The sequence below is a fragment of the Ambystoma mexicanum genome, chromosome 10, assembly GCF_040938575.1.
Source record: "Ambystoma mexicanum isolate Mex_15411 chromosome 10, UKY_AmexF1_1, whole genome shotgun sequence".
NCBI classification, from domain to species: Eukaryota; Metazoa; Chordata; class Amphibia; order Caudata; family Ambystomatidae; genus Ambystoma; species Ambystoma mexicanum.
Window position 1 is genome coordinate 181,599,381 of NC_090932.1, and position 23,127 is coordinate 181,622,507.

Below are 23,127 nucleotides of genomic sequence, written 5' to 3' on the forward strand. Positions count from 1 at the left end.
TCTCCTACCGGACACGCCTACCTTAGACCCCTATATCATTCAATTGGGGCATGGGCGTTGCAAAACTCAGTAGATGGCAAGGCCCCTGGGGCTAGCAAACCTCTTTCCTTATGATGTCTAGTAATTTGATCTTAAGGGCCTACCGGGTGATTGATATTAATACTAGGACAATTTTGCAACTGTCTGTCTTTTCTCTTCCTTTGATCCTTCAACCTTTCTTCATCTTTTCATCTCTCTATCTCCCTCCTCTCTTTCTCCCTCACTTGTCTACCAGTCTTCTCTTCATTCTTGTTGTCTCTTCCTCCTTTCCACCACCTTACTGTTCTATCACATTTTTCTCCTTTTCTTTCTCTTGCTTGTCTTCCTGACTCTCCACCATGTTGTATCATTTCTCCCGTTCTCAGCTTTTCTCTTCTCTCCACCCACTGCCCTTCTCTTTATTCTTTCCTCCTCCCCCAGTTTTCTGTCTCTTTAACCTCCTCCCTTTCCTCTCAGATTCTTTGTCACCTCTCTCTCTTATTTGCTTCTTTTCCACTCTCTCTTGACCTATTGTCTTCACTCTCTCCTCCTTATCTTGGTTCTTTCTCCTTTCCTTCCTCTCTTCTAGGCTCTTTCTCCTTTCCTTCACATACTTTCTGCTCATTCTTGTCTTATCTCCTTCTCCCCCTTTCTAATTGATACTCAACCCACAGAGTATTCAGCTTCCAAAATAAACCTCTGGTGCAGTCGGCTCCAGAATGGTTTTTACAGACATCATGTGTGGCTTCTTCATTGGCTCATCACATTGCAGTGCTGTCTCGCGCCATAAGTGATGTCATCGCATGTACTCGAACTTATATCCCCACCCCATCCTGTACAGAAGGAATGGTAGCCTTTCAAGTTGTCAATGTTAAAGGTATTTTAACTGGCCCGTAAGGATGTGAAAGAGGTTATCCCTGCTACTCCCCAAAGGGACATCACTTCTGCATGCCTAAGAACTCAGGTCTCCATGAAAGCTCAGGCGAGTCGGTGCTATGAGCACCTTTGGCACTGACTCCACACTGCTTGCCACCCTCCTCCTTCACTGTATCACTGGTGCCAATCTCTTCGGAGCAGGCACCTTCGGCACTGAGATCCTCTGCATCACTACCCTCAGCACCACCTACATCGGAGCGAGCACCATTGACGCTGCTGCAACTTACTTCTAATGGCTCAGCCCCAGTGACAATTCTGGGCCTGAATGTTTGCCCCTTTAAGCTGCTGCTTTTAGAGCAGTGGACATGCTCGGACTGGTGGCAGTTTAGAGGACGCCCTTACAATGTCAGATATTTTACAACCCAAAGTGCCTGTCGCCCCTCTTCTACCCTTCAAAAGCTTCTTACCACCAAGCTGATGCCAGTGTGGAGCAGACTTGCTGCAATTCCAGTTGTGGATAAGGAGTTGGCTCAAAAGCACAGGCCGGGGCTGGAAACCCTCTCATCCTCACATCTCATCCTTTCCCTGAAAGCCCAGTGATTCACGCAGTTATGGCAGGGGAAGGAGCAACGCATTTTTCACACTTGCCCCCGCATAAAGAATGGAAAACAGATAGATGCATAGGACTGCAATCTGTTTGTCTTCACCAACCTTGCTCTTCAGACCCTAATCATTATGGATGTTAATTCTCATGGCATCTGGAAAGCAGCAGAGGCAGCTGCCAACCATCCCCCTCTGGAGATGCAAGATTAATTCAAGCAACTGGTCAAAGATGGCAGCAAATAATGCCAGCATTATATTGGAGACTGGCTTTGCCATCACAAATTGTGTGGGGCATGCTAAAGGCACCACAGGTGTTCTGATACTACACTCTTTGACACATACAAAAAACTTCAATCCAGACATCCAGTCGAAGTTACTGGATATGCCATTAAATGGAACAGACCTCTTTGGCACAAAAGCAGAATGGAGCTTATAAAAGTTTGAAGATTCATGTCAGGTGTGTGAGAAGCCTGAAGGTACTCTCACATCTACTCCACAGGACTCTTCTGTTCAGGTGGCCAGGGAAGGGCCATCGCTTTTGGATCCCGAGCCTGGGAGTGGACAAGCGAGGCAGGATCACCTGGGTGCAGGGTCCTTGGAGATTGGAGAGAGAGTGTCTGAAGGCAAGACATGGTATCCCCCCTTCACTAACACTAACCTTACGCGACCCTCCCTCAGTCTTCATGGGATATTGTCAGTCCTTTCCAGTTTTTCCCTGTAATCTCCCATCAAGTACTGAGACGAGGAAGAGGCAACCAAGAGTAATGCGCACTTCCTATTGGAAACACCACTCTGGTACTGGGACGAAGAAGAGGGGCCTGCATGCACTTAGTAATGAAGGTCAGGCATGTCACACTAACAGGCTTACACAAGGTCAGGCAATTGAGTCTAACCCTTTTCACCTGCAGCCTGTTAATAAGGACAAAGAGTATAAAAGCTGGAACCCAAAAGCAGAGAGACGAGAGAGAGGGAAGGGAATCTGCCATGTTGGGACCAAGCCAAAGGGGCAGAGACGCTGGCAACAATTCCCAGAGAACTGCCAGAGGAGCTTTGCAGGACCAGGAACCCTCTACTGTGAAGGTTGGGCAGAAAGCACTGTCAGGTAGCAGAGGAGAGAGAAAAGCCACCTGTGCCAAAGCCCGGGTGCAGCTGGAGCTGTGGAAGACACCGGGGACGCAGACCGCATGAGGAGCATAGCAGAGGGGCCGGGACACGTGTGGAGATGTGCCCGATGAACAAACTGAAGTTTTTCCCATTCGAGGAGAGGCGCTGGGATTAGCCTCAAAAGCCGATAAGTGTCAGGAGACACTAAGGAGACCAGAGAGCTCCAAAGGAACTGTACATAAGTAACAGTTCCTGCATTTGAGTAAATGCTTTTCATATTGAATGCCGAACTGAAGGAAAACTGCTAATTGAATAAACCCAAGGGAATGCTACCCATATTGAATACCAAGTAAATGCTATCCATATTGAATAACAAACTGAAAGAAAGTTGCCAAATGAGTAAACTACGATATGCTGAATGGTGAATAAACACTTTAATAGATATGTCAACCGGCACTATCAATTAAGAGCTATATGAACAGGATCAAAGGCATATAAAGGATTGAAGAATTGTGGTGAGCGTTAGGTGTGCAAAGATCAGAAAGACTGGCAAGTAGAGTTGCAAACGTGACAAAGAGTCGTCAATATATTACAACCGAAGAACGGGCCTCAAAGAGGGTTACACAGAATACAAGTGTGGAAAATAAAAGCCTAAGGCAGCCAGCAGCATTGGGGAGACTTATGGTTGCGTGACCTGTGATGAGTGGACCGTGCGGTCCGACAACTGCGCCAGGACCAGAAAGTCTCCTAATGTGCAGGGCTACTGGTTGCATGACCTGTGATGGGCGGACAGTGTGGTCTGACAACTGCGTCTAGACCAGGAAACCCTGAACGATGAACAAGCTGTAAAGAACTCTGAAATACTTGGTGAAGCAAACCTGAAGGAGGGTCAGTCAGACCTAGCGTTTTCATTTGAACTATTGAGCAGATGAAACACAAAGTGAATGTTATGTTAAAGTCTTGGGGAAGGGAGTCCCATGACCTCCGTTGTGTGTGAACTGTGATACATTTGAAATTGGAGAAGGTAATTTCAGAATTTGATCAAACACGATTGAAATGAATCTTTAGTGGAACTGTGTTGAACGTATAACAGGGAACTCAAGAAGGACTCAAGCTGAAAGTAGTTTAGTCTTTACTTTTGAACACTTCTATTTTGTTGAGACAGATTCCCACAATGTTTTGTTATAGTTGTGAGGACAAGCATAAGTTTTGACAAAGACAGACTTTCATTTTGCACTTACAAAGTCTTCCCTTAGGGTTCTTTAGGCAGAGAAAATCCCACTATTGTATAGGGCTAGTTAGAGGTTACACCATCCTGAGTTTTGTTTAGAATTGCACTTCTGTTGTCTGTGTCATCTCTTTGATACCATCCCTGTCTCAAAGGTGGTAAATGTCAGCCTGTTAGCTCCTTTTAAGACTTTCTTCTCTAGAAGAGGGAGCTATACACCTTATTCCTTTCCCACAAAGGATAGCAGATTTTCACAGCCATGCCATCCACAACAGGTGAACGCACCTTCCTCTCCCACAGTGGGAGTGGTGCTCCCAAAACATAAGGCCCTGCCATAGTACTTACAGGTCCAAAAGCTCCAAAGTTACTTGAATTGTTCACTCACCGGGTCATCGCAAGTCTCTTGTGAGGGGCAGAATTTAGCTTTAGAAGAGGGAATGGCAGGCGATCATGTCAGACAGGTGCGTTTTACAGATTGTAGACCAATAATACTCTCTTTCCTAGTTGTCAAAGCGCTCCCAAAATCCCCAATGCTTTACTTTTTCCTCCTCCGGAACTACTTCTACTACAAGAAATATCTCAGCTTCAGCTGAAGGGAGCGGTGGAGCACGTTTCTTCAGAGGAATTCTGGCTGGTATTCCTGTAAATACCTATTTTCAAAGTGGGATGGATTTCCACACCCATCCTAGACCTACGTCTCCTCAACGTTCTCCTCTGACTGATAAAAGATGTTCACCATTATGCAGATCCGGCAGCCTTTAGAAGTGCACAAATGACTTGTATCTTTAGATCTGCAGTGCTCATACCTTTTCATCCCTATTCTCCCCAAGCGTTTGAATGTACATACTTTTGTTGTGGGAAGCACTCAGTACTAGTTCCCAATGCCCATATTTCAATTCACTTCGGCTCTGAAGGTATTCAGGAGGGTCTTGGTGGTGGTTTCTGCTCATCTGTAGAATGTATGTCTTTCCCTACCTGAATGACTGCCTTCTATGGGGCAGATCAGAAGAGGTTGCCCTGGAGAATCTAGGCACAACGTGCACACTTCCCCATTAATTAAGCTTCTCCATCCTTCCAAAGAAGTCCTTTCTGACCCTCTGCAAACACTTGCAATTTATAGGGGAAATCCTTAATATATGGATCAAGACATGGCTTTCCCTCCCTAAGACAGTGACAAGCATATAGAGCACAGTAGCCCTCTTCCAACCGAACTGGGGACTCTTGGCTAGGCCTTTCTTGAGGATGTTATGTCTCACAGTATCCTGCATTCTCTTAGTCCCGGAAGACTAAGAATGCAGTTGGTACAGTGGTTAGAAGTTAGTGGTCTTAGCTTAATGGGATATGAGGGAGATATTCTTGATCACCCAACTGGTCTACAAGGACCTGCTTTGTTGGGCATCTAATACTAACCTCCTTTAGGTGGCTGCACTGTGACAGCCATGTTTACCTTTTAAAGACTAAGATCCTACTTTTAGAACCTGTGGGCCCATCCCTTCACATTTTGCCTGCCCATCCCCTCTTTGCTTGCCATGTTCCACTAGCCCAAAACCATTGTGAATTGTGGATACTGACTTGTCAACTTTCTCTCACATTAACCTGCATATGTTCCCCTTTTCTTTGCCAACTCAAAGAATTCACTGGTCATGACAGCAGTTTCCTTTTGGGTTGATTACTACAATGAGATCTATACAGGTCTTTTCTCAAAAATGCTACACAAACGTCAGTGCGCCCAGGACTATGGTGCCCGTCTTGGCATTGGTTGCCAATTAACAAGCACATTGTTAGATGCTATGTATGACCCATAATGTCATCCATGCCCAGGTGGATGTCTAATCCAAGTACTTTTGCTCTACCAGATGACCAAATATTTAAGATTGGTATCCCATGCCAGATATGCACATTATGGGAATACAGCAGATATCTATATGAATAGGCTCCTCCCTCAGGACCTTGCAATCACTGCTTCTTTGCCTTGATCATAACCTTATGAAATTCAGATGAGCATTAAACCTTCACCTTTTCCTCAATGTGTTTGAATCCTAGCATTTTATGTAAAATCTATTTTCTGCCCCATGTTTATCCTTCTCTGTTTTTCCCTCAACGTGAAGGTCTCTGAATCAACGGAAATAAGGCATTTAATAGTATGCAGAAACAATTCATGCAACAATTTCCCATCCATGCGCAGCCCTCTGAAGGTTTTTGAATATGCCATACTTCTTTGTTCACATAGTCATACCATTTTGAATATGTGGCTGGGGTCCGACATAAAACAATATTCTGCGTAAGATTCTACTCATGGTAGAGACATGTTAATATTTATAAAGATGATATTGGGATCATTGATTCTATGACTTTAGCAACACTGATAAACTCATGTTTCAGGCATACATTTACAACAACCTCCTCAGGTACTCCTGAATATACCAGTAGGTGAGACTTCATGGATAATGTTACACGTAGCAAGTGGGCAGATGAAACAGTTGATAAAGACTGAACATGTACCCTGGAGTGTAAAATCTCCCAAGAGATGCAGATTGAGACCTTACATTTCCTGTTAAATGCCCCAGTTAGGAAGAAATACCAGCTCATACTTCAGTGGTTCTCTAGAATTTAAAGTCGATAAACCGGGCCAGCTGTGATCTTAATATGACCTCTGGTTGCACACCTTTACCTGGTGCCCCTGTTTTCTCAAGGGTTCTAGAATATAAAGGGTGCAAGCTGGAATCCTGTACATGTTATCTGATAGCACTGCCGTTAAGTCTTATGAGCAGACATCCTACCAACCTTGCCTTTAATTGTGTCTCATTTTTTCCGCTCCAGACATCAGCTAACGAGAAGCACAGGATGAGCTTCCCTGAAACTGTAGATGAAATGATGGATGTTTCGGAGGATGAAGGTAGGCGATCTATGAGTAGAACATCCCCACAGAAATAATTAAAGATACAAGTTATGGTGAATCTAGTCAGGAATCCATAATCATGTATTGAATTATTCTTTTCTAAAAAAAAAAACTCTGAGAAGCAGAACGCAGTACTAATTGGCAGGAGAGAGTAATGATGTTGTCCTTACATTGGCAGTGACAAGACATCAAACCTTTGACCTCAGAAATTAGATGTCTCGATGTCTTGAAATCTGACCTGTGATCTCTTACATACCCTGATCTCAATATGCTGATTTCGTATCTTTGTGCCACAAAGTAAATCTGTCTTGCATATGGTGCTATGTAAACAACACAAAATAAATAAGATACATTTACTCATCTCAGTATGCAAATGTGTGATCTCTCACATGATGTGGTCTCAGCTTTGGATCCCTTACACATGAGATGTCTTGATATTTTTATCTCTGACCTTGTACAGTAGATATCTTGGTGTATCAATCTCTGACCAGGCATCTCATTGTATAGATCTCTGAACTTTACTGTCTGTCACTGAATGATCTCAACATCTGAATCTCTGCCCTGGGACATGAGATGTCGCTCTGACCCATGATGTGAAATAGCCTCTTATTTGTATATCCATTCTGTACTATGGCCTCTAACATGAGACATTCTCAGTGCCCTTGTCCCAGACATATTGCATCTGGAATGATCTCACTGTCTGGATCCATAATCTGTGACATCTAACATGGTATGTAATCAGTATATGAATAACTGACTTGCACTTCTGAGGTCAGGTGAAAGATCGGCTTGTTGTCTGGCTTTCTGACTTGTGACCTGCAACATGAGTGAGTCTTGCTGTCTGTTTCTCTGACCTTTGACATATGACAGGGGTGTCTCATGTGACAGGATCTTTAATATGTGATCTATGACATTGGTTGGCCTTGATTTCAGAGATAAGGTGGTCTCTCTATTACGTTTCAGAATATCTTTAGATCCTTCAGTGAGTTTGGGTGCACAACTAGAGATTTCAGAAAGGCAGTGTGGGAGAATGTTTATGGCACTATTGCATTATCTTTAGTTACCCCCTAGTTATTTGAACATAACATATGTCTTGCTCCCTGATGGTTTCCATTGTGTCACTGTTACTTAGAATGGCACAGCCACCCAAAAATAGTGATTACATCAACAACTGTGAATCTTCATAGAACAATGTGTTACACCTCATGCCCCAGTGGAGTACACATTGGGGTTGTCCACTATCCCAATGAAGAGAAAACTGTGATTCTCTTGCAATCTCATGCAAGGGATCCTGCCCAGATTCAAAATATAATTATTAACAACCATCACCATTCCAGACCCTAAAGCACATTTTGAAAACTGAAATAACTATAAGAAACTAAAAACATTACGCTTTTTAATTCAAATAAAGGTAAAGCTTAAATATGAGTCAACAGTGCGTATCAGTTCTCGGGGAGGCAACAAAATTACTCTGTCACTTTAAATCTTTAAGTAGTTGTTTTGAGGGCTTGCAGAACCCTTGCTCTCCCATTTGTCTATCCTTTAAATAGCCAGCTACCAGATTGTGACTTCATACCTTTTTTCACAATCTCATGGTGAAACAGGGTACCATTTATATTCTCTGTTGCCATACAGCTGGCATGCAACACTAGCCGGAAGTGACTGGTGAGATATAAATCTCTCTTCCCACCTGAGACAAACACTTCTTTTTCCAGTGCCACACGTTTGGGAGAGACATCGTAGCTCAAGCCCTGTGACAGGAGGAGTGTATAGACAATGTCTAAGAATGACACCCATAGCCTTTGCTCGTGATGTCCCGGGGTCCCTCATGACAGTTAAAACTCTGAAGCTTGTTGCAGCATGATTTCAAAGGCCAGGGATGAGACATATATGGATGTCTCAGTCAAAATAATAAAAAATGTAACCTTTATACCCATGAAGGTCTTTTTGGCAGGTGGTGGGGGGTGTTCGAGTTTTGTATATCCAGTCAGCGGGCACTAGGGTCATTCTTGTCAATCTGAAAGACTCTGGATGGAGTTCTTCTACGGGGCTGGTGTAGAACAAACACCAAATGAAAGGATATTGATCTCAAAGTGTGTCCAGACCCTCACAGCACAGGTGCTCTTGTGTGAAAAGGAAGCCCCCTTCATGAGGTAGGACACCAGAACCAGTTTTGGAAACCTCTGTAAAGTGGGTTTCCATTGTTAAAGGACTGACCCTGAAGTTGCCAGTGTCAGTAGCACCGATGGTGCTGTTGGCTCCAGCAGTTCTGGCTTCAAATGAGATACAGGGGATATTGGGCTCTGGCTGCACCCGGTGGAATGGGGCTGAAGGGTTACAAGAGTGAATTTGTACAGTGTAAGAACTAATGATATCCTTGATGGATGCTCCGTCGAGGTGCAGTGAAGCAGCCCGATGGAGTCATGGATGCTGAAGGGGTTTGATATTGGTAAATATCCAAATTAACAGTAAGACGTAAAGTGAAAGATAAAACATAATTTTACTGAAGATCCACATCAGTGTGAATTGGAAGCAGAGCGTGTTAATGTGCACGCTGTTTTGACCCATTTATGAAAAAGTGATTAAGCAGCAGGTGTTACTACTGGTTGTTTGGAAAGATTTCCATTCCGTGTGTACATTTTCCCTCCAGTTGTGTACTCCCCAACATTTTGCTGATGTTAAACACCATAGTCTGACTTTGCCAGAGGAGCACAGCCTTCTGCTGCACTCCCCTGGGCTTTTCGCTCAATTTATTATGGGGAAACTGACATGCCCTTAAAGACTGTCAGTACTGGGAAACTTTGTTTCCCTTAGTCCTGGTCTATGTTGCAACGTTTCTGCAACATGTTGCAAGTGCACAAAGGGTCTTCCTGTCATTTCTAAAGGCCCGAGATACTCTGAAAGGATTTTTTAGGAGAAGTGCAGATGTGCCTTGGACAGGGCTGGTGGCAGCTTACCTTTTCATGTATTTTTAACCCTTTCCACCCAGGTAAACTGCGGTTACTGCGTTTGGTACGATTAGGAAGCCTGGCTCCAAAATGGCCACGCCACGAGGTTCTTTGTCCTGTCCTTTGGCCATCTTGCCCCTTCACCTTCCCCAGGTCGAGCCGACTCAAGTCAGTCCTTATTTGGGCATGTATTCACCCGTGAAACGCCAAGCTTTCGCAGACTTCTGCATCCCTTGTGTGTGTGCTTCCAAGATGTGGGCTGGACTGTCTGGTTCCAATACACATCCTGGGTGCCAGAGAGTCTGGTGTGCTGTGAATGCCTGGGACCACCGTAGTCCATGATTGGTCCACGATTGGTATGCCTGTATGTGAGCAGATCTCCCATTGGGTCCTCTTCGTTTTGGTGCGAAGGAGATTTTGGATAAGAGAAGGCTCCAAACACCCATACCATGTCGATCTCTGCAGTTCTCACTGAACGAAGGATAGGATCCAAGTATCCTGAAACTAAGAAGCTGAGTCGAGGAATCGCTGGTGACTCGCTGGAAGGTGTGGCACCCTGAGCCCGCTGTCGTTCCGCTGGACCCATCTGCATCTGGTCATCCTAGAAGGTCTGCGAAGACACATCTACCCATTAGAATAGTGAGACCAACTAATCTCGGCACCTTCATCAAACCCTGCAAGTAAGCCTTCTCGGAAGTGTCCCTGGGCCAACCAGTGGTCTGACCAGCTTGCGCAGATCCTTTGCTTTGAAAACGCTGCCATTTTGAGGAGGCCCTCAAATCTTGGTACATCGCAAGCTCTGTGTTCAATGCACTCTCACACCGAATTACACTTTGCAATCCCAGGTCTGGACTAAAGAGAGAGCGCCCGAACCAGAGTACACGCGGTTACCTTGTCGCTCAGCCGTGGTGACGAACTTTGCAAACTCATTGCAGCTGTGCTCCTCTGTGCCCTGACGTCTGCTACAGCGGAACTGGCCTGATCCATCCACCAGGAGTAGAGAAATCGCTGCTGTCCCATTTGGGAATCAACACTGTATCTTCGTTGCTGAAAGCTGCAGAGCTGTGATACTGCCGCATGTGAACCTGCAACCGAAGTGGGCTCGACTGCCGAAATTTGGTCCGGAGTGCGCCGGGGATCGGTGAGTAATTGCAACCCTAACTGGTGGCCCCTAGTGCATCCATCCATTTTTAGGCATGAGAGGCCCCTGAAGGCCCCTCCCCTTTCCACTGCTAGTGCGAACTAGCAAACTATTCCCAAGTCCTGGAATCTGCTCTGGCCTGTTGGGGAGATGCTCCACGAAAAGTGGGAACTTATTCTGCATCACTTCACCCACCTTCCTGAGCTGCTACAGCCCGTACAAAAACTTTCGCCCATCTGCACTACCGCGTGCGCCAGCATCGCAAGTACATTTGAGCACTAAGCTCCCCTCATTTTAGGGATTGGACTGCCTTTCAGTTAGGATCGTGTTTGATGCGGAACTGCCTAAAGACTATTTGCACCACCTGCTTCCTTCCCTTTTTAGGTTGTGGACCCATTTCGAGCATTAACCCTTTAGGCCCCTTTGGTCCTGTATACATGTACTAAGATCCAAACCATGCGCCCTCCTCTCAAACAGCCTTTTGATACTGAAATATATATATGGAAAAAAAAATAAAAGATCACAAAAGGCATTACTCGAAATAAATAACTAATGATCAAATAAAGTATGAGCAGGGTGTTAGGCTAATTAACAACAGCTACAGAAATTGGGTCAGATCACATACATACATGAGACTTCAAAAAGCGGGACAAGAAATGCTAAAAGCTATCTGTTTAAAAAACTATTGTAGCTTCTGGTCCATTATTGGCTCAATGGAAAATCCTATCGAACATACCCAAAACACCATTATAGAAGACCAAGTCTGGGTGACTCATTTTTCTAAGATCTATGGCCCGACTGACACCAAAGAGCCAAAGGGCATATCGACTACCGAATGGGGTCTGTCTTTTGAAAGGGAAGATATACTAACCCTTATTAAAAAATCTTCAGTTTCACGCGCCCCGGGTCCCAATGGACTTAGCAATGCGATCCTGAAGCTCAATCCGACTTTGTGGGCCAATGTCCCAAAATCTCTATTTGATAGCATAATTCAGTCAAAGAACATCCCTGAATCATGGAGTAAATCCATCATCATCCCAATTTATAAAAAAGGGGGACTGCTTGGCAGTCTCTGATTATCGGCCAATCTCTCTCCTAGATGCAGATGGAAACATCTTTGCAGGATTAATATTGAGGGACTTGGAAGCTTGGGGAAAAACCAAGGGGATCATTTTGAAGGCAGCAGATGAGCTTCAGGCGGGGCTTATCTACTTCCTTGAATGGCCTTGTTTTAACTTGCCTTACTTCAGGGTCTCTCATGAAGAACGATAATCCCCTTTTCGGAGCCTCGATAGATTTATCTCAGGCTTTCAACACCGTCAATAGAGATTGGTTATGGGGAAAATTGAGGAAGTGGGGAGTACCTGACAATCTTTTCAATATCATAATTGAATTATGTCATAATTCAACTCTTCGAGTAAGATTAAACAAACAGGGCAGCTTATCCAGTGAAATTAAGATCGAAAGAGGGGTCAGACAGGGTTGTCTTATTGCACCCATACTCTTTATCCTTTACTTATCAGACTTGCCTCAGGGGCTGGAATTAACTGGTATGATTAGTCCGAAATTGGGCACCCAAAAAATCAACTGGTTGGCTTATGCCGACAATATCATTGTATTAGATCACACCCAAATTGGTCTGCAGCCGCTGTTGAAAGCTTTAGTGGATTATGCTACAGTGAATGAACTAAAAATTAATCCTAATAAATCCAAAATAGTTATTTTTAAACATCCGTTTAAATGGTTTAAATCTTTTGCATGGAGCATTGACAACCAGCTAATTCCAGTCGCTAATGAGGTAACCTATCTAGGCTCTCAGATCCATGCTTTCCCGACTAGGGCCCAGCTCATTCTAGCACTGGACCTAAAGATTTTAAAATTGGGACTATAAATGGATTTAAAAAAAAATAAATACTGTACATTTTCCATCGTTCCAGTCATTAAATATTACATCGGAAAAGTGGTACCCAAACTTTTATTGGCCTTTGATATTAACTGGGATGGGGTTGAGGCTCAGCTCTGGAAATCCCCATTGGCTGTATCAGATATGAGCTGGGTCTCTCTTCTCTCCTTTCCTGGCAGGAATGGAAATGGGTTTCGGCATACAGATTGATTCTTGATCCTCCCTTTTCTTCTCTATATGAAAACGTTGCAAAGGCGATGGTGAACGCGGATATTCCCTTTTTGAACAAACTTGAACTAAAATGCAACGAGATATTAATACAGTCTGATAGCACGATTGAAACCTTGATCCAAAATCCTCTAAAGACTAAGGCATCCATGAAGAAAATGGATTGGACTTCGACAATCCACAGGATGAGATTGGCTAAATTATCCTCCTCACTGACTCCTATAGATAAACCGAGATCTTTCTTACCATCTTACCTAAAGAAATGTCCTGCTATGGGCCCTCGAATGGATTTCCTTAGACTTAGATCAAATTTACTACCTACACTAGAAATTCTGCATACTAGGGACAAGGCGCTTTATCCGATTGATACCTGTGATAAATGTGACAGCGCTGAAAAACAATCTATTAGACATCTCTTATTAAAATGTCTAAAATGTCCAGGGACTTGGGCCACAAGAGTTAAAAGATTTAAAGATTTGTTCACAATGTCAATTCACTGTCTTCCAATATATTCTGGGAAAGATTGGTCTCAAGACACAAACTTTTTCTTACATATGAAGTTGTGAATCTTCTAAAAGACTTGGGCCTGACGGGAAGTAATGGTATAACATTTCGTGAAAAATGATGACTCCAAAACAATCATCTGATTCAGACTCTTTTCTCCTTGAGGGACATCTACCTGTGAGTCTTGATTATTACCCCCTCTTTAATCCCCTCTTTAATCTCTATTTTTCATCTTTTGTTGAATTATGGCCTAAAGAAATACAACTGTGAGTGTTATGCATTTTCTTGTAAATTTTTTATTTTGGTATGTGTTGTAATATGTCTTGCTAGCTGAGTGGATGACATCACTGCTAAATGGAATGTAGTGATGTCAGTGTGAGTGGAGTGGCAGTTGCTTGGCAGTTGGAGGTATGCTGACTTGGAAAGGACATGCCAATGTTTTGTCCCTGGCATTGAACTACAATAAATCTACTTAATAACTTACCTGCTGGCTCGGGTGTTCATCAGCTTCCAAGTTATTACACTATGCTGTAACTTAGGTGTGTATTGTTCTAATTTGTACTGTTTAATGTCTGTGTTTTTTTTAATGAATGTTCTATTGTGATGTGTGTATAAAGTCAATATTTTTGGCTATGACACAATAAAAAAAATATATATGTATATTGATAGGATTGTGTTGGCTTTGAAGTATTACTGTGATTTCATTTGTGTGTTGAATCTCCAAGTCCTTGAAATAAATGTATTTATATTTTTAATATATATACATCTGACTGGGAGTGATTTGTAAGTGTCCTTGACTCTGTGTGCTCATTGAGGTCTTTCAGTCACCCTCACCCCTCCTGAGATCTAGTCATGACCTCGCAAAGGGTATTTTGATTGGTCTGGCTTGTCCAGAAGGTCATCCTGTTCCAAGAAACTAGGCTGTCCTTCTGAACCTCTGCCCACCAGGCCAGAGTTCAGAAATCCATCTTAACAAATTGGTGTACAGCGGTGGGATAGGACTGAAGGTATCCAGTGTTGCACACTAGTAAAGTAATTTCAGATTACCCCTACCCAGGACACATAGTGACTTAGTAGTAATAACTGTAAAGGCCATTGACCTATCTAATATAATGAAACATGTACCTTTATAACCATAAATGCGTCTAGATCAGAAACATTGATAAAGATGTGTACTGAGGGAGGTTTACTTGCTCAAGGTACAAAAGTGGAAATGATCCAAAGAATCATGGAATCGCAAGAGTTGCAACTCAGTGCCATAGCCTCTGATGAGTGTGCAGAAGGAGGTGGAACTGCTTCCACTGACAGAACTGACAGTTCTGTCGCTGCCCTCATCCATGGTGCCCGTGAAGACAGGGATGATGTAATGTCCAATGTTTCCTCTGCAAGTTCCGATGCTGAGGCCATTCTGGAATTCAAGCAACAAGAGCTGCAGTTTAAGCAGAAGGAGCTTGAATTTCACGTGGCTAAGCTGAAGATAGAGCAGAAAGAAAAACAGAAGGACAGGGATCACCAGTTGGAACTGGCCAAGCTTCAAGTTTCAAATGGATCCAAGGGATCTGGACATGGGTCTGGGTCCTCCTCTCATCCAAGATTTCCTAAAGATATGCTCAGTGTGTATGATGAGAAGAATGACATTATGGACTGGTTTAATGAATGTGAATATGCATGTGAAGTTCAAGAGGTTCTAAATGCTGATAAGATTGCATGGATGCTCAGCAGACTACCCCATTCTGGCTGCAGTGCTATTATGGAAATGTCAAAAGCTGAAAGAGTAGCTTTTGCAATGTTGAAGTAAACTCTCACCTTAAAGTTTGGGAAGACTCCTGCCCAATACTTGAAGAGGTTTAGAGAGTACAAAAAGAAAGAAGGAAGTACTTGGGTGTCATATGTGACTGATTCTTTAAAGAACTTGACTGGCTTGGTTGAAGCCTATAAGGTCTCCACCTATGAGGGTATGATATGTCTTGTCATGCTTGAACATATTTTTGCATCTTGTTCCCGTGAGCTTAAGCATCATTTGACAGATTCAAAGGAGTTAGATCCTAAGAAGCTGGCCATAGCAGCAGATTTGTGGGTGTCACATAGTGTCCCATAAGGACAAGACTAATGCTGGTAAGCAGGAGGAGGAGAAAAAGTTCAAAGATAAGGAGGGTGGGTGTGGGGCATCTGATATAACTTCCTCCCAAAAGAGCCACAAAAAGAAATGTAAGGGTAAGTCACAAGAGAACACACAGGGTAGTGGAGGTTATCCTCTAAAACAGAACTCTGGTTATAGTAAGCCTCCCTATATCCCAACACCCAGTGGATCTTGTGTGGCTTGTGGAGCAAGTAATCATGTGAAGGGGGACGCCAGATGTAAGGTCAAAACAATGGGCGTCCACTCTGCTAGTCTGGCCTTCCCCTCCTATGAGGAAGAAGAGATTACAGGGGCATCCTTCTCTTCAGACTCCTTCCCCAGCGGGATAGAATCTGAGGTAGTTTTAGTTTCCCTGGGTTCCTGGGAGCCTAAAGTCTCAGATGCTTATGCTAGGATTCCTGATAATACCAAGCACTACTTTAAGGACAGTGTGCTGATAAATGGAGTAGATACTCCTGCCCTTAGGGATAGTGGGTGCAGCAGAACTGTAGTAGATTCTACCTTGGTAAACCCAGAGGAAGTTGCCAGAGTGTTACCCACTAAATTGGCTGATGGCCCACCTCTCAAGTTCCCAGTTATGCCTGTAAATCTTACTATAAATGGTACAGTGGTCAGGATTCCAGTGAGCATTCAGAGAGATGTCCCAGGAAAGGTCTTGCTGGAGAATGACCTCAGAGCTTTAGGGCTTGTGGGAGATACAGCAGAGACCCCCTGCACAAGGTCACAAACAAGGGCTGCCCTGGCCAAGACCATTGCAAAGCCCAAGCCAAAGGGGAAACCCAAGACTAAAGGAGACAAAAAAAGCCAAAAGAGGGAAAGAAAATATTCCCCCTAACTCACCTACCACTGAGGTGGAGGTAGTTAGTCAAACACCTGAACCTGACGAGGAAGAGGTGTTACCTGAGGTTTTTGATCCCAATGGCCATCCTGAACTACAAGGATTGTTAGTAGAAGGTGCTCCTGTCAGGATTGAATTCAGTAGAGACCAAGGTGAGTGCCCATCTCTAGAAGGCCTAAGGAGACAGGCCTGCTCCCAGCTTGAGGGTGAACCTCCTGGGAAGCACAGGATTTATTGGGAAAGTGGGCTCCTCTACAGTGAGCCTACAGAGTCTACAGAAGGAGACCATAGGAGGTTAGTGGTTCCCCTTGCTGTAAGACCCTTCCTCTTGCAGTTGGCGCATGAAGTGCTCCTAGCTGGTCACCTTGGCATCAAGAGACCCAAGCAAAGGTTATCCATGCATTTCTACTGGCCCAAGATGGGGGTGCAAGTAGAAAGTCACTGCAGGAGTTGTGTCACCTGCCAGTTATCTGGAAAGAGTGGCACAACAATCCAAGCTCCATTGGTACCACTCCCAGCTGTGGGGGTACCGTTTGAGAGGGTAGGGATCAACATTGTTGGTCCCCTTGACCCCCAAACATCCTGAGGCAATAGGCTTATCCTGGTACTGGTCGACTATGCTACCAGGCATCCGGAGGCCAGCCCATTGAAGACTGTGACTGCCAAGTCAGTTGCAAAAGCTTTACTTGGCATATTTACTAGGGTTGGCTTCCCTAAAGAAGTTGTGTCTGATAGGGGCAGCAACCTTATTTGAAAGTATATTCATGCCATGTGCCATGTGGAAGGAATGTGGTGTCACCTACAAATTTTAATCTGCATACCGCCCCAAACCAATGGTCTAGTTGAAAGGTTTAACAGGTTTAACAGAACCTTAAAGAGCATGCTTGGGGCTCTGCAACCCAAAGAAGAAAATTGGATCTTCTACTGCCATGCTTAGTGTTTGCCTACAGAGAGGTACCACAGGAAGTAGTTGGCTTCAGCCCCTTCAAACTTCTGTTTGGTCACCCTGTAAGGGGACCCTTAGCAATAGTCAAGGAGAAGGAGGTGTTGCCCAAAGGGCAGATCTTGTGGTACCAGAGGGCACGAAAGGTGGCAAAGGGGAGATGGGAAAGTTGGCCTGGGGAGCCGGTACCAAACCCCTTAATGACCCTTATGCATGACTTGAGCAATAGCTGGAAACCAGTGTCCAGACTGTATGGCCTATTGATGGATGTTAAGACGGATTTCTGAACTCTGTCCTGGTGGCGCAGAGGTTCAGAAGGCCAACCTAATTACTTGGAACAGGGTAACCTCTGGACAAGCCAGACCAATCAAGGTAGCGATCGCGGCGGTCAAGACTAGGTCTCAAGAGGGGTGAGGGTGACTGAAAGCCCACAGTGAGCACACAAAGCAAGAGCGCTTACAAACTACTCCAAACAGTTGTTTATATCAAAAATAGATACACATTTATTATAAGGCCTTGAAACTAATAACTACAGTAAAAGCAGCAATATACAACGATATTAAACCAACACATACACTATCCACCCAATATATATACAGAATACACAGTTTCACAGCATTAGCAGCACGAAATATGTTATCCACCTGCAGGGGGAGGAAAACAGGCAGTGCGAACCAATGCGAGTGATATGTCCGCCTTCTGAGGCCCCTAACTGGATGGTAGTCCAATCCCTACGAAGAGTGGAGCCTAGCGCTCAAAAGTACCTGCACACGCCGGTGCCAATGGGCAGAAGGTGAAGCTCTTCGGAGGACGTTGAACAGCTCTGTAGGGAGCTCTAATGAAGGAGAACACGGTCCGCGACTCTAGCGCAGCCTCCACTGTGAGGCAGAAGCAGGGCGCGAGTACGGACAAGGGGTGCTGTATTCACAGCGGGGAAAAGCAAAGGGCACTGCAGGAGGGCGACCAGATCCTAGCTAATCTACTCACCGGTCCCCGAAGCAAGCAGGCCCGAGCTTCTCCTCGATAGATGCAGCTTCTGGCAGGTTCTGAAGAGCAGGGAACGTCTCGTCGTCGTGCAGAGTAAAAAGACGTCCCGATCGAAGAAACAAGCACAGTTTTGTCGCCACAGCAGGGCAACGGAACGGCCGGGTGTATTCAAGCCAAACGAGCACCGCTCACCTCTAGCTTAGGACTGCTAAGCAAACGAAGCGTGTGAGCATGCCCCGGACTCAGAACACCACCCAACCTGTCGGCGATTACAGAGCAGGCCTCCTTAGTAAGCTGGTCAGTCAACTGGATGGCCCAGAGACACTTCCGAAGGCTTACAGCAGGAGTTGATGAAGGTGCCGGGAATAGCTGGTCCTGCTATTCCAATAGGTCGAAGCGCCAGTACAGGCCTTCTTGTTCGATCTTAGGTGGAAAGGGCTTCACCGGACGACAGCAATGAGGAGCAGAAGTTCTTCAGGGGGTCACCAGTGATTCCTCGGTCCAGCCTCGTGTTCGCAGGATACTTGGCTCCTGTATCCCTGGGTTCGTAAGAACTCAGGAGATCGACCTGGTAGTGGTGTTTCCAGCTCCCTCTTATCCACGGTTCCCTTCGCGCCAAAACGGAGGGGAGCCAATGGGAGATCCGCTCATCAACACACATACCATACGTGGACCAATCACGGACCACAGTGGTCCCAGGCATTCACACCACCCTAGACTCTCTGGCACCCAGGATGTGTATTGGGACCAGACAGCCCAGCCCACATCCTGGGGGCACTCAAACGACATGTAGAAGCCCGCGAAAGCAACCGTGTTTCGCGGGAAACTACATGCCCAAATAAGGAAGGCCCCGGGTCGCCTGACCCGGGGGAAGGTAAAGGGAGCAAGACGGACAGTGGACGAGACAAAGGAGCCTCGTGGTCCGGCCATTTTGGGTAGCCGGGCCACCCTTTTGTGTTCGCGGCAAAAAGGTGCTCAGAACGGCAAAAGGAGCTCAAAATAAACCAAATGATCGCTGCCACCAGCCCAGTCCCTGAATGACTTGCACCGATCCAAAAACCATCCTATAAGAGTGTCTAGGGTCTGTAGAAGGCTAGAGACCCAAGAGAGCTGTAACTTAGCTTACAGTGCCCTCTTGTGTCGTGTTGCACTAAAATGGCGACACGATAAAAGAAACTACGGGAAACAGCGTTCCCCGGTACTGACTGTCTTAAGGGCATGTCAGTTTCCCCGTAAGAAAGGAGCGAAAGCCCAGAGGAGTACAGCAGAAGGCTGCACTTCTCTGGCAAAGTCAAGAAAACAGGTTGAAAACAATAGCAAAAAGTTTAGGGGTTGCCACATGGAAGGAAAGTTCCCTACAATAACGAAATCTTTCCTAACACTCGCCCCTCCCAGACTATGGACAGGGGGAACTAATCCACCCCTGGATGAGTCTCTTGTTCAGGTCGGTAAAACATTCTGGACAACCCATCAGCATTGCTATGTTGGACACCTGGCCTATGCTCAATAGTGAAGTCGAAGCCTTGTAGACTTATGGACCACCTAAGCAACTTTGGATTCTCCCCCTTCATGTTCATTAGCCACTTTAACGGCTTATGGTCAGTCTGCACAGTGAAGTGGGTCCCATAGAGGTAGGGCCGCAGCTTCCTTAGGGCCCACACAACAGAGAAACATTCTTTCTCTACCGTGGACCATCTGAGCTCTCTGTCCTTAAGCTGGCGACTAATAAAACCGATAGGGTGTTCCTTACCCTTCTCATCTACTTGTGATAGTACAGCTCCTATCCCAGTGTCAGAGGCATCCGTCTGCACGATAAAAGGTCTTTGATAATCAGGGGCCCTGAGCACAGGGGCCTGGCACAAGGAGTCTTTCAAGCCATTGAAGGCCTTCTCACACTCGTCAGTCCAAGTTACCTTCTTGGGTTTCTTCGGAGTTGTGAGGGCAGTCAGAGGAGCAGCTATGGTGCCATAGTCTGCCATAAAATTGCGGTAATAACCCGTGAGTCCTAAGAAGGCTCTCACTTGGGTTTGTGTAGTGGGGGTAGGCCAGTCTTGTACTGCTTGTACTTTACTGGGGAGAGGCTGTATCCTTCCTCCACCTACTTCATGCCCAAGGTAAACCACTGAGCCTTGTCCAATCTGGCATTTACTCGCCTTTATGGTCAAGTGGGCTTTCTGAAGAGCCTGGAGCACAATCCCGAGGTGTTTCACATGGTCTTCCCAGGTGGCACTGAAAACTGCTATATCGTCCAGATATGCAAGACAGAATTCGTCCAACCCATTCAACACATGATTCACAAGCCTCTGGAAAGTGGCAGGTGCATTCTTCAATCCGAACGGCATTACCCGGAATTGGTAAAGCCCGTCGGGAGTTGAAAATGCTGTCTTCTCCTTGGCATGTTCTGCTAAAGCTATTTGCCAATAGCCCGCAGTCAGGTCAAACGTGCTGAGGTACTTGGAGGCACCCAAGGTATCCACCAGCTCGTCAGTTCGAGGCAAGGGGTGAGCGTCTGTCTTGGTGACAGCATTCAGAGCCCTGTAATCCACGCAGAACCTCAATTCAGAAGTGCCTGCTTTTGGAACCAGAACCACAGGACTGGACCAAGGACTACTAGAGGGTTCAATCACCCCAAGGTCTAACATCTTGTTGACCTCGGTCTTAATATAAGACCGTACTTTATCCGACATCCTGTATCCCCTACTTTTGGTAGGTACACTGTCTCCTGTGTCAATGTTATGTTTGCACCAAGGTGTCAAACCAGGCGACTGTGAAAACAGGGGGGAAAACTGCCTAAGCAAACTTTTCACCTCAGCCTGCTGATCAGAAGTCAGGTGAGGGGCCACTCGGACACCCTCAACGGAGCTATCTGAAGGACCGCTTTGGAACAGGTCGGGAAGAGGTTCTGACTCCTCTTCCTCAACGTCTGACGCCAGTAGCAGTGCTGCGATTTCGACTCTTGGGACGAAAGCCTTCAGCCTATTTACGTGGAACACTTTTGGAGCCTGTCCAGGCCTTCCAAGGTCCACTAAATAGTTCACCTCACCCAGGGGCTCCACCACTGTGTAAGGGCCTGACCATTTGTCCTGTAAAGCGCGAGGCCTTATAGGGTTCATGATCAGGACTTGCTGACCAGGGGTAAAGTGAATTAAGGAAGCTTTCTGGTCGTACCAATGTTTCACCAGCGCTTGTCCGGCCTTCAACTTTTCACTAGCCAAGCCCATCAGGAGTACCATCCGTTTTCTGAGCCCTAGCACATAGTCAACTACATTGGTAGTAACAGGGGGAGTGGGCATCTCCCATCCCTCTTTGACGATGGCTAAGGGTCCCCGTACGGGATGACCGAACAGAAGTTCGAAGGGGCTGAAGCCAACACCCTCCTGTGGTACCTCTCTGTAGGCAAACAACAAGCATGGTAAAAGAAGGTCCCATTTCCTCCTCTGGGGCTCCTCCAGAGCCCCAATCATGCTCTTTAGCGTTCTGTTGAAACGCTCCACCAGACCATTGGTCTGGGGGTGGTATGCAGAAGAGAACTTGTAGGTGACCCCACATTCTTTCCACATAGCCTGCATATACTTCGACATAAAGTTGCTGCCACGATCTGACACAACTTCTTTAGGGAAGCCAACCCTAGTAAATATGCCGAGTAACGCTTTTGCAACTGACTTGGCAGTTACAGTCTTTAATGGGATGGCCTCAGGATACCTGGTTGCATGGTCGACCAGCACCAGGATAAACCTATTGCCTGAGGATGTTTGCGGGTCAAGGGGACCAACGATGTCGATCCCTACCCTTTCAAATGGTACCCCCACAACTGGGAGCGGTACCAACGGAGCTTGGATTGTCGCGCCAACCTTACCAGACAACTGGCAGGAGGCACAACTCCTGCAGTGACTTTCTACTTGCACCCCCATCTTGGGCCAGTAGAAGTGCATAGATAACCTTTGCTTGGTCCTCTTCATTCCAAGGTGACCAGCAAGGGGAACTTCATGCGCCAACTGCAGGAGGAAGGGTCTAACAGAAAGGGGAACCACCAACCTCCTATGGTCTCCTTCTGTAGACTCTGTGGGCTCACTGTACAGGAGTCCACCTTCCCAATAAATCCGATGCTTCCCAGGAGGTTCACCCTCAAGCTGGGAGCAGGCCTGTCTCCTTAGGCCTTCCAGAGATGGGCACTCACGTTGGCCCTTACTGAAGTCGTCCCTATCAGGACCTCCTTCAACTAACAAGTCTTTTAGTTCAGGATGGTCGTTGGGGTCGAACACTTCAGGCATCGCCACCTCCTCGTCAGGCTCGGGCGATTGACCAACTCCCTCCACCGCAGTGGTAGGCGAGTTCGGGGGAATATTCTCTTTCCCCCGTCGGGACTTGTTGACTCCTTTCGCCTTGGGTTTCCCCTTCGGCTGGGGCGGCGTATTGGACTTGGCCAATGCTGCCCGTGCTTGAGACCGTGTGTAGGGTCTTTCGGCAGTGTCTCCTACGAGCCCTAGAGCTCTGAGATCATTGCCCAACAAGACCTTTCCCGGGACGTTTCTCTGAATGCTCACTGGAATCCTAACTGCTGTACCATTTAAAGTTAGATTAACAGGGATCACGGGAAACATACGGAGGGGGCCGTCAGCCAACTTAGTGGGCATCAGAGTAGCTCTGGCAACTTCCTCTGAGTCTACCAAGGTAGAATCCACTACAGTTCGACTGCACCCACTATCCCTAAGAGCTGGAGTATCCACTCCATTGATCAGCACACTGTCTTTAAAGTAGTGCTTGGTA

The 23,127-nt window shown here is 45.9% G+C and overlaps 1 protein-coding gene across 8 annotated transcripts in view; it reads left to right on the forward strand.

Moving 5' to 3' along the window:
- The window catches only part of ANK1 (ankyrin 1), a 2,823,483-nt gene that overhangs the window by 1,471,212 nt on the left and 1,329,144 nt on the right, over nucleotides 1-23,127 (forward strand). For all 8 annotated transcript variants that reach the window (XM_069617665.1, XM_069617670.1, XM_069617666.1 and 5 more), the window contains one exon: nucleotides 6,650-6,725. In XM_069617665.1, coding sequence (XP_069473766.1) covers nucleotides 6,650-6,725 — 76 coding nt within the window. The remainder of the gene's footprint in view (nucleotides 1-6,649; nucleotides 6,726-23,127) is intronic.